The 12,416-nt window shown below is 48.2% G+C and overlaps 1 protein-coding gene across 1 annotated transcript in view; it reads right to left on the bottom strand.

Moving 5' to 3' along the window:
• Window positions 1–852: 852 nt before the first annotated feature.
• Window positions 853–12,416, bottom strand: part of LOC147972113 (FHA domain-containing protein FHA2-like) — a 29,668-nt gene continuing 18,104 nt past the window's right edge. The window contains exons 4-6 of the mRNA XM_087524231.1: window positions 1,107–1,345; window positions 985–1,039; window positions 853–891 (exon numbers count right to left, since the gene is read on the bottom strand). Coding sequence (XP_087380357.1) covers window positions 853–891; window positions 985–1,039; window positions 1,107–1,345 — 333 coding nt within the window. The remainder of the gene's footprint in view (window positions 892–984; window positions 1,040–1,106; window positions 1,346–12,416) is intronic.

Raw genomic sequence — 12,416 nt, 5'->3', positions numbered from 1 at the left:
CGCTAAGAGAAAAAAAATCATGTAGGCCTGCTCCTCGACCTGTTCTGATGGAAGGGATGGGAGGGACCGGCGGCTTCGCCTTCCCGTCTCACCGGGTGCTCTTAGGCGGGCTGAGGAGCTACGCCCAGAAGCAGAAGCTCATTCAGCGGGACCTCCCGGATCAGGTCAATCGAACGACTCCCCGTGGCAGCGAGGGTGGCAATGCCGGACACTAGGACCGCTTGGTTGGGGCTTGTGAGCAGTGACGCGGTTCCCGGGTTGACACCGATGGGTCCCATGCGGACCATGGGGGTCGTGGCTCTCTAGCCTCCCGGGAGGATCTCAGGGACGTGCGCGCCGCTCAGAGTGAGACCTCAGATTCGCGGAGGGGCAATTCTAGCCTCCCTCCCCCACGTGCGCTACTCCCCTCCTTGCACTTGTCTGACATCCTGGGGCCGTTGGCGTTTCTTGAGAAGAAGAAAGTATAATAAGAAGAAATCAGGTGGTGGTGGTTGGCGGGGCAGTCTGTCGGGGTTGGCATTGGTTGACAGCGCGGCCAAGGTGGGTGACCTGGATCTGGCGGTTCCGTTCGCTCCCAAGTATGGGCGGAGACTCGTGAGAAGTTGCGGGCGGAGCAAATGTGCTTCAGCAGTAGTGCATTGGGCCACTTCCACTCCGAGTGTCAGGCGCCTCCTCGCTGCCACACGGTCCATGAGTTTCTCAGGGTGGATGAGCGGGGTTCTACTATGTGGACATGGCATGGAGGTGATGTCCATCTTGGAGCACCTGGCGGTTATCTTTGCACCTTGCCTCCTCCGGTGATGTCCATCTCGGGCGACACCGTTTGCGATGCATGCATCTCATAAAGTTTGGTCAAAGGGTCTCTGATTCATGTGCCGCGTTTGGACCATTCTGCAGTAGTGTACACACGAACATTGAGACAATTATGAGCTCATGCTCTTCATATCAACATGGACAAAGACATCAAGATGAAGAAATACTCACATAATCATCAATAGTGACGCCACTTGGAGGTGCATTCCGCGCGGCCTCCAAGCACCTGCTCCAACGGCCGCAAACTTTTTTGATGGTGTCCCAACGGCCTTGAAGTGGCTTCAAGCTCTGACCGGAAGGGAATGGCATCATTTGGTGATATTTGTCCTCGATCCTTTGCCAATAGTTCCCATAGCTTGTGATCCTTGCCGGCCACGGCGTCAAGAGACATACTTTTCCATGCTTTAACTAAGCAGACATCCTCCGTCTCCATGTAGTTTCCCATCCTCCCCACCCTAGCATCGTAGTCAGCCTCGTCGATCTCTTGCACGTCACCATCGTCGTCATTCTCTTCATTCATCTCCGCCTCGATCTGAATGTAAGACACATCGAAATCTCCAAGGGGGCACTCAAATCCAGTGTGCTCTTGGCCAACATCTCGACATATGTGGAGGGCACATTTTGGATACAAAATTTATCGGCCAAAGATCAAACAATTGTTCTGAACGGCCGAAACATAGATCAACGTACGAAGCAAACCAAGCAAAAGAAAAAATTTATACCTCTCGTCCATTTCATCGTACACGTTGTAGGCGTGACCAGCGGCTTCGCTGTGAATGTGGATGCCGTGGTCGGCCGGAGGCGGAGGAGGAGCCCAACTCCTTATCGCGATCACCTTCTTCCTCGGGGCCTGTGCCCACGCACCGGAGGGCCGGTGGAGGGGGTCTTCTTCCTCGCGCACGCGGCCTTGACAGGTGCTACCGACGCGGGGCCGAAAGTTGCTGGTGCCGCGTGATACGTGTCCGTCGTATCTACTTTTCCAAACACTTTAGCTCTTATTTTGGACTCTAGTTTGCACAATTTGAATGGAACTAACTCAGACTGACGCTGTTTTCAACAGAACTACCATGGCGATGTTTTTATGTAGAAATAAAAGTTCTCAGAATGTGACGTAACTTTGCGGAGATTTTGTATGGAATAAATAAAAAAAATACTGGAACGAAGATCCACCGGAGCGGGGCCATCCATTGCTCACAAGGCAATAGGGCGCGCCTACCCCCCCTTGGCGGCCGTCTACCTAATTCCAACTCTATAAATTCCGTTTCCGAGAGAAAAAAAATAAGAGAAGAAGTTTCATCATTTTTTACGATACGGAGCTGCTGTCACCTCCCGTTCTTCATCAGGAGGGATGTAGACTTGCTGGACGGTGATGGAGTTGGTTGAGATTTGTCATGTAATCGAGTCAATTTGTTAGAGCTTGGTCCCTAGTATCCACTATGCTCTGATGTTAATGTTGCTATGACTTTGCTATGCTTAATACTTGTCACTAGGGCCCGTGCGTCGTGATTTCAGATCTGAACCTATTATGTTTTCATGAATATAAGTGAGTTTTGGATCCTATTTTGCAAGTTATATGCATCTATTATGTGTTATGATCCGCAGACCCCAAGGTGACAATATTTGGGATTCACTCCGGTGATGACCGTAGTATGAGGAGTTCATGTATTCATTCAGTGTTAATGTTTTTTTTCCGGTTCTCTATTGAAAGGAGGCCTTAATATCCCTTAGATTTCCTTATGGACCCCCTGGTACCGGAGTGTAGGACAAAAGTTGTTATGAAAGTTCTTACTATAAGCATGTATGACTACATAAATACATGCCTACATTGAATTGATGAATTGGATCTATTGTGTATCGCTCTAGGTTGTGACTGTTACATGATGAATGCAATCCAACACAAATATCCATCGCCAATCAAATGCATATGCTTTTCTCATATTGATCTTTGTTAAGTTACTGTTGCTACTAGGTTGCTGGATGCAGCAGAAGTCGGTCTTATGGCCGAAGGCGACCCTGCCGCCCCTTCTCTTCTTGTCCCTGACCTATCCACCCCCTGCTTGGTAGTAAAACATAGCACTGTCGAGAACATCCTTGATGTGGGTGTAATCCTTTTTGTGATTGTTCTTCGACGAGTCCAAGTAAAGAGCGTGGGAGAATCGGGGGTAGAGGATGATGAGGACGGCGCGCCCGCCGCTGCGCAAAATAAGTACACCTCAAATTAATTAGCCTCCACCGTGCAAATGAATGATTGAAATCGAAGGAAGGATAGCAGCACGGATGACTTACACGGGATGATAAGGCACGAGAATCGCCTCCTTGTCCTTATTGGCGAGCATGAAACTGACGATGTAATCCCTCGTGTATTCACGGTGCTTTGCGCAGACTCCCAAGAAGCCCTCGTGCATGTAGTACGGGTCAGCGACACAGATATGAGATATCTGCTCAACCCCGATGACACTACTAGGGAAAAAGGCTAGCAGCAGCGCGGATTTTAGGTGTATCAGTAGCGCGGGGACCGACGCTACTAATAAGGCGTTACAGCTAACACGTAGCAGTAGCGCGTGCTCACCAGCGCTACTGCTACACAAGTGTAGCAACAGCGCGCTTAATGGAAGCTCGCTACTGCTAATAGCTATAGCGCGCTTCTCCTGTGCGCGCTACTGCTACTACCGCACTGCTGCTAACTTTTCTCCACTCGCTACTGCTAATTTTAGTAGTTTTTTGTTTTTTTGGGCATATTTGTTTTGTATTTGAACAGGCTTTATAGAAGAATCTTTAGCATACACAAATGTCATCATGATACACATACAAATGCCTGCGAGACCACAAATGTAATCATAGCATATACATACAAATAGTCTCATCATAATCATCATCCAACACAAAGTGGTATCTTGTCATCATCTCAAAAATAGCGATACATGCAAGTCTCGAATACTTGCAACTACAACGTCATCCATCTAAATAAAGGTATACGCGAGAAGAGCTATCACTATGAGTGAGAGCGGAACTATGCAGTACATGAGGTGGCGGTTACGAGTCCTCTCTCGCGCTAGCGTGAACCTCAAGTAACTAGCTTCTCCTTCTTGTCTGCTTTTGAAGCCTTTATGGCTGGCGCCCGAGAACCCATTCACTTGCGCCTGACACTCATGCCACTCATTGTATACCCCCGGAACCTTCCCTTTGTACACGACATAGCACTTCCATCTCGCCATCAAGAAACTAGGTACCTGTTAGAGATGCATGTTCATGAAGAGGATGTACAATCATATATATGCAACAAAATATACTAGAGCAACACCGAAAAAGAAAGGGTTAGCAACTAGATGCAACATACAGTATGCAAATTAATTAACTAGAGGTACGCAGGTCATCGTACGCAAACTAACAAAGTAGCGTTACGCAAGTTCGACAGGGACCGTGGACATCACAAAGTTTCATCGCTACAAAAAGTATACAAGTTCAACCGACACATATCATCATCATCGGCATCATAAATCACTAGAAGTTCCATCCTTCCATATCATCGAGGATGTCCCCTAGCTTCTTGAACGGCGTGAGGTCTAGACGTTGCATGCCTATGCGAGTTTGGACGTCAGCTCGCGATATAGGGCCGTGGTGGAACATCCCCTTCTCATCAACGACTTCTTTCATGATGATCGTCGCAATGTCGCTTTGGATGCGAAAGAAGTCATCTCTAAGTTTATAATCCGCTTTTCCATGAGATTCTAGCCACTTGTGGATATGATCATCATTTCTGCTTTTCATGCGAAGCTTTTAGTGATCCGTGTTGAACTGAATCATGAGATGGACGATGTAGAATCCATCCTTCTTACTTGGTTTTGGGACATGGATGCAGGAGAAGTTAGTTTTATGCGTGAAACCCATCTTCTTGTTCCTTTGTTTCCTGATCTGCATGTGGCCACCTCTAATGCTGAAGCCTTGGAGAGCATCATCTAGAATATTCATTATGTGGGTGTAGTCTTTTTTCTCGTAGTCTCTGGAAGGGTCAAAATACACGGCGTAGGAGACTTGTGGGTAAAGAACGATAAGGACAGCGCGCCCGTTGCTGCGGGGAAAAGACACCTCAAATTATTCCCCATATGAGAGAGAAGGAATGATTGAAATGTATGAAAGGGTTGTCCGGAACTGACTTACTTTGGATGATAAGGCACGAGGACAATTTCCCGGTCCTTATTCTGTACCATGAAGTTTTGGAGGTACTCCCTAGCAGTTTCACGCTCAAAGTCGCCGATACTCAAGAAAGACTCGTGCATGTAGTACGGATCCACCACACAGATTTGTGAGACTTCTTCACTCTTCATGACGGAGCTCATATATAGCGCAAAAAGGCGGACGATTGTAAAATCGAGCCGCCTTGTCAGAAACATCTCAAAGATATGGTCAAACCGCAGGAAGAACACCTCCGCGGGCCGTGTCTCGACGTAGCACTTCCCCTCAGGCACACGAGCCACGTATGTCGGATATCCTGGATCCTTTGAGGCTAGTAGGCTTTTCTTAGTCGACAGCACATGGTCGTGCAGTCTCCTGAGATCCCCTGATAGTGCCTCCAGCGGTTTCGGCGGTAGCATCGGCTCGCCCATGAGATGGAACATGGCCGCACCTTTCACGGGTACACGCTCTTCAGAGTGCATCGTCTGGCTGCTATGTGCTCTGGCTTGTTTGGAGGCAGCTATCTTCCCCGATCTCTTCCTCTTCTTTTTTTTGGGCACACCTTCTAGACCCTTCCTCATTTATTTCTAAAAGTATGAATAAATGAGAAATGACATAAAAAAGAAATCTATGTGCTAGCACTCGATATGCCAACTATGTAGCACAAATCATGCCTTTATTCACGGCAAATTTCGGCATGACCTTTGGTAAAAAAATGGACATATCGAGCACCTGAAATTCACCGGAACGGAAATGAATCAACATTCCGGTGTAACATAGGCCACTCGGATCATTTACCAAAACATGACATGTCCAAAACATGACATATCCACATATCACATGTCCAGTTCAAATTTGCATATAAATTCAGCTAATTTTGAAACCTATCTAAATTCATAACTAAATAGATAACCTAATTAATATAACTAAAACCTAAGTAAATTAACCGAAGAACCCTAGCTAGCAGAGAGAGAGGGGGGGGGTGGTTTACAGAGGGTGCAGGGGCGAGGAGGTAGGACCGACGACGGCCGAGGTTGGGAGGGGAGGAAGCAGAGGAGGGAGGCGAGGGCTGACGGGTCGGGGGCGAGCGCGCTGGGGTCGGAGGCGAGCGCCGGCGCCAGGGGCGAGCGCCTGGGTCGGGGGCGAGCACCGGCGCTGGGGGTGAGCGCCGGGGCCGGGTCGGGCGCGGCAGTGCGACGGGGGAAAGAGAGTGGGGATTTGGGGGAAAAGAGGCGGGATAAAGCAGGAAGAGTGAGAATTTTGGGTTAAGTGGACGTAGCAGTAGTGCGTTTAGACAAAACGTGCTACTACTATTAAAGGCAGCTATAGCGGTTTTATACAGAAACCGCTACTGCTACCTTGACTAGCTGTAGCTCTTTTTTAGTAAAGCGCTACTGCTATAACCAGTTTTCCCTTTTCTTTTCCTTTATTTTTCTCACTTATCTTTTTTTTCCGAGAGCAGTGAACGAAGGGAAGGCGATATATATTGCATCATTTGACGGTTAAATATGTATGCAAAATAGGAACATATATATTGCATCATTGGACCCATGCATAATAATGGCTAAGTGTGTATACAAAATAGGAACATATATATATATATATATATATATATATATATATTACATCATTTGACCGATTCCTCAGCGCTGACGTTTTCGTTTTTGAGTCATCTTCTTTCCCTTCTTGTTCGTCAAAGAATAATTGAGCCCCTCATTGTGACTTTGCCTTTTCCATGGAGTACGATTTTTCTTAGGTAATGTAGTATTGATTCTTCTTTTGACATATACTTCGTCATCATCGTCATCTTCCCTCATTGGGTTGCCGTACTTATCATAGTCTTCCTCGTTGGCGACTCCATCCATTCCAATGATGTTCCTTTTGCCTCTCCTCACGACAACACGACTGGGATTGCATGGGTCGGTTATGAAGAAGCATTGTGTCACGTGCTTAGCATGTACCCATGGCTCGTTTTTTGCGATAGCATTCACGGTAGCACTCTTGGCGTCGGGTATAGTCATGGTAGTGAAAATCCAGTTTTCTCTTTCGACATTCTTAGCCCATCTGACACAGAACATCGTCGTGTTGTGCAGTCCAGAGTAGTCAAGCTCCCAGATCTCCTCGACCCTTCCATAAAATCGTTCAGTTGCGCCGTTGTCACTGCCGATCATGCATTCCATCGTCACCCCTGAGTTCTGATCATCACTGTCCATATCTTTGGCCTCCGTGTAGAACGTGTATCCGTTGATATCATATGCCTGATAGGTTACGAGGTTGGGCGAGGGGCCATGTGCTAAGGCGTATATGAGCAATCCATCCTTAGAGCCCTCCTCCGGGGGATTAGCAATAATATGCTCTTTGAACCAATGCAGGAAAGTGGAGTTGTGCTCTCTAGTAACTTCGGCGTCTGTCTTGCATACCTCTCGGTCATGATACTTCTTTGCGATAATTTCTTTGTGCAGTGCCACGAAAGGATCTACCTCGTCTAGATGTTGTAGCACTACCAAGTTTGCTCTGTCAAAGTCGCTGCGTCGATCTAAGTATGCCACGTGCAATTCCCTGCGACCGTTGCAGTGACCTTCTCCTTCGAGCCTCCCATCGTGCTTGTTAACGGGCAAACCAACACTAACACCAGGCGGCTGGTCTGCGCCATATAGAAAATTCTCACAGAAAGAGATGCACTCTTCTGTCAAAATAGCCCTGGACGATGCTTCTATCCGGACGGGACATGTTACGAACGAATCCTTTGATGATCTCATTCATCCTCTCAAGCGGCATCATGTTGTGCAGGAATGACGGCCCCAAGTCTATTATGTCATCCACAATATGGACACACAGATGCACCATGACGTCAAAGAACGCGGGCGGGAAGTACATCTCAAGCTCATTCAGTATCACCACGATCTCTTCCTGTAGCCTTCGGAGCTGCTTCACACTGATCGACTTTCGAGAGATGACGTTGAAAAAGTTGCAGAGACCAATAAGCGTGTCACAGATGTGCTTGTCCATTATCCCTCTAAGGGCAACAGGTAGTATCTGCGTCATCATCACATGACAGTCATGGGACTTCATCCCGTTGAACCTTTTCTTGTCCGTGTCTAGATATTTGCTTATCTTGCCACAGTAACCGGAACTAACTTTGACTCTGGTAAGGCACTTAAAGAATTGATGGATCTCAGCCTGACTTAAGGTGAAGCAAGAAGGGGGGCAATAATCCTGTTTGTTTATTTTCTTGCCCTTCTTCTCCCGTGCCTCTGTCTCCGTCTCTGTCTCGTCTGACATTTTACGGGGCGGCCTGTGCAGATCTTCCCTGATTTTCAAATCTTGCAAGTCTTTTCTTGCCTTCGGCCCATCCTTGGTCTTATCCGGCATGTTCATCAGTGTTGCGAGCAAGCTCTCAAGGACATTCTTACAGATATGCATTTGATCAAGGCAAATGAGGTGTATCGAGTTTGTGCCAGTACTCCAAGTCCTAGAACACAGACCTTGTCTTCCATACCTTCAGCAGCGACTCCGGCGCCTTTCTCATCATCTTTCCCGACGCGGGGCACTCCTTCCAGTTTTTCAACAGCTCATCGATTTCGGCACCGCTCCGCTTACGTGGAGGTCCTTGATGCTCAGCGTGACCATTGAATACATCTCCACGGTTTCTCCACGGGTCGTCCTGTTCGAGCCATCTTCGATGCCCCATGTACACGATTTTCCCAGACCCGCCATCTTTCCTTGACGTTAGCTGCTGAGACGTCGTATCATCCATGCACCGCGTGCATCCGCAATATCCATGGCACACCTGGCCTGCCACATATCCGTAACTGAGATAGTCCTGCACTGTCGTGATCAGCGCGGCTCTCATGTTGAAATACTCGCCTTTGCTGGCGTCCCATGTCTTGGCCGGTGTTTTCCATAACGTGTCTAACTCCTCTTGAAGTAGCCCCAGATACAAATTAATATTATTTCCTGATTGTTTCGGCCCTTGAATAAGCATGCTCATGTGAATGTACTGTTGGAAATATGCCCTAGAGGCAATAATTGGTTATTATTATATTTCCTTGTTCATGATAATCGTTTATTATCCATGCTAGAATTGTATTGATAGGAAACTCAGATACATGTGTGGATACATAGACAACACCATGTCCCTAGTAAGCCTCTAGTTGACTAGCTCGTTGATCAATAGATGGTTACGGTTTCCTGACCATGGACATTGGATGTCGTTGATAACGGGATCACATCATTGGGAGAATGATGTGATGGACAAGACCCAATCCTAAGCCTAGCGCAAAGATCGTGTAGTTCATATGCTAAAGCTTTTCTAATGTCAAGTATCATTTCCTTAGACCATGAGATTGTGCAACTCCCGGATACCGTAGGAATACTTTGGGTGTGCCAAACGTCACAACGTAACTGGGTGGCTATAAAGGTGCACTACGGGTATCTCCGAAAGTGTCTGTTGGGTTGGCACGAATCGAGACTGGGATTTGTCACTCCGTGTGACGGAGAGGTATCTCTGGGCCCACTCGGTAGGACATCATCATAATGTGCACAATGTGATCAAGGATTTGATCACGGGATGATGTGTTATGGAACGAGTAAAGAGACTTGCCGGTAATGAGATTGAACAAGGTATCGGGATACCGACGATCGAATCTCGGGCAAGTACAATACCGCTAGACAAAGGGAATTGTATACGGGATTGATCAAATCCTCGACATCGTGGTTCATCCGATGAGATCATCGTGGAACATGTGGGAACCAACATGGGTATCCAGATCCCGCTGTTGGTTATTGACCGGAGAATGTCTCGGTCATGTCTGCATGGTTCCCGAACCCGTAGGGTCTACACACTTAAGGTTCGATGACGCTAGGGTTATAAGGAATAGATATACATGGTTACCGAATGTTGTTCGGAGTCCCGGATGAGATCCCGGACGTCACGAGGAGTTCCGGAATGGTCCGGAGGTAAATATTTATATATGGGAAGTCCTGTTTTGGTCACCAGAAAAGTTTCGGGTTTTACCGGTAGTGTACCAGGACCACCGGAGGGGTCCGGGGGTCCACCAAGTGGGGCCACCAGCCCCGGAGGGCTGCATGGGCCAAGTGTGGGAGGGGACCAGCCCCAGGTGGGCTGGTGCGCCCCCCCACCAAGGCCCAAGGCGCCTCCAAGAGGGAAGGGGGGCAAACCCTAGGGCAGATGGGCCCTAAGGCCCACCCCAGGTGCGCCTCCCCCTCTCCCCCTTGTTGCCGCCAACCAGATGGGATCTGGGGGCTGCCGCCACCCCTAGGGAGGGAACCCTAGGTGGGGGCGCAGCCCCTCCCCTTCCCCTATATATACTTGAGGTATTGGAGGCTCCAACACACACGAGTTCCTCTCCTTCTTGGCGCAGCCCTACCCCTCTCCCTCCTCGTCTCTTGCGGTGCTTGGCGAAGCCCTGCTGGAGTACCACGCTCCTCCACCACCACCACGCCGTTGTGCTGCTGCTGGATGGAGTCTTCCTCAACCTCTCCCTCTCTCCTTGCTGGATCAAGGCATGGGAGACGTTGTCGGGCTGTACGTGTGTTGAACGCGGAGGTGCCGTCCGTTCGGCACTAGGATCTCCGGTGATTTGGATCACGACGAGTACGACTCCTTCAACCCGTTCTATTGAACGCTTCCGCTTAGCGATCTACAAGGGTATGTAGATGCACTCTCCTTCCCCTCGTTGCTGGTTTCTCCATAGATAGATCTTGGTGACACGTAAGAAAATTTTGAATTTCTGCTACGTTCCCCAACATGTACTTCGATTTCATGCACAACCAGGGGGGAGGTTGTACATCCATACACACACGGGCCATGTGCTATGGTTGGTGTTCTGATTGCCAAACGGATTCATGCCATCGGTACACGCGCCGAGCACGATGTTCCTTGCATCACATCCAAAATACCGATATAAGCTGTTCAACTCTCTCCACTGGCTTCCATCCTTGACGTGTCTCAGCTTTGAATCATCTCCATCGTCGGGCTTCTTCCTCTCCGCGTGCCAGCGCATTAGCTTTGCTTCCTTGGGATCTACAAAATACCTCTGGAGACGGGGAGTGATCGGTAAGTACCATACCACTTTCTGGGGACATTTCTTCCCAGCCTTCTTGTATCGAGAAGCATTGCACACCGGACAGCTTGTTTTTTCCGCGTGCTCCTTCCGATAAATTATGCAATCGTTGATGCATGCATGGTATCTAACGTGTGGCAGATCAAGAGGACACACGATCTTCTTGGCCTCATCAACACTACTAGGACATAGATTACCCGCGGGAAGAACATCCTTTAGGTACTTGAGATGCTCATCGAGGCTAGTGTCGGTCCATTTGTTTTTAGCCTTCGTCTTCAGGAGTTGGAGTGTGAAACTCAAGCGGGTCACCTCAGGATTGCAACCATCATACAATGGAGTGTTCGAGTCTACCACCAGTTGCTCCAGCTTAGCCTCATCTCTAGAAGCAGCTCTCTCAGTACTCGTCTCCTTGCGAAGCAATGCTTGAACATGAGGGTCCCGCACGATTGAACTTAGTACCTACGAACTCTGTTGCGTGGAGTCCATGTCGTTCTCTCCGCCGCCATGTCCGGCCCCTTCCCCGCCACCATGTCTGGCCTCTTCCCCGCCGCCATTATCGATCATCTCTTCGTCTTGCCCCGTGTCATCATTGCCCGCCCCGTCGGCATCCTCAACATCGTCATCCTCATCTTCAATTATCCACCGAGTTTAGCCATCCATGAAACCAGTCATGAGCAGGTGCGCTTCGACACGACCATCATCATGGGGGTCGAGCCAAACTATTCCTTTGCATTTTTGACACGGACATAAAACCTCTGTCAGGTTATTTTCCTTCATGTCCTGCACAGCCGATCGCAACCACCCGTCCACCATCGTTCCACTGACCATCGTCAACTCTGCACGATAATAATAAAAAAATTGATTATAAAAATGCGTGCATTCATCAAAGTCATACAAAAATTCGGCATGACCTTCCTTAAAAATAGGACATATATAGATCTAGAGTTTGCCCGGAATTCGCCGAAACGGAAATAAATCGACATTTCGGCAAAACATAGGCAACTCAAAAGCACAATTTGGCGTCAACTCATGCCACACACAAAATTTCCATAAACATATCACACACACATAAACATATTTCCATTTTGCAAAAGCATGAAATTTTAATCACCTCTATCTCGAGATCGAGCACACGGTGGAGATGATGTTGTAGGGAGATCAAAAGTGCACAAATCTCTTCTTGACAAAGATAGATCTAGTTAGGGGCAAATAGGTCACTTAACTAAATGCTACATCTACCTAGATACCTAATTTGCACTAGTAGAAAAAGGATCAAATGTGAAGCACATTAGTGTCGGTTTGAATTTGAGCCGGCACTAATGTGACCATTAGTGCCGGTTCCAA

Source organism: Triticum urartu, chromosome 5A (genome assembly GCF_056163025.1).
Source record: "Triticum urartu cultivar PI428250 chromosome 5A, HENAU_Tu73, whole genome shotgun sequence".
NCBI classification, from domain to species: domain Eukaryota; kingdom Viridiplantae; phylum Streptophyta; class Magnoliopsida; order Poales; family Poaceae; genus Triticum; species Triticum urartu.
Note: the sequence above shows the minus strand (reverse complement) of the source record. Positions and strands in the feature narration are given on the sequence as shown.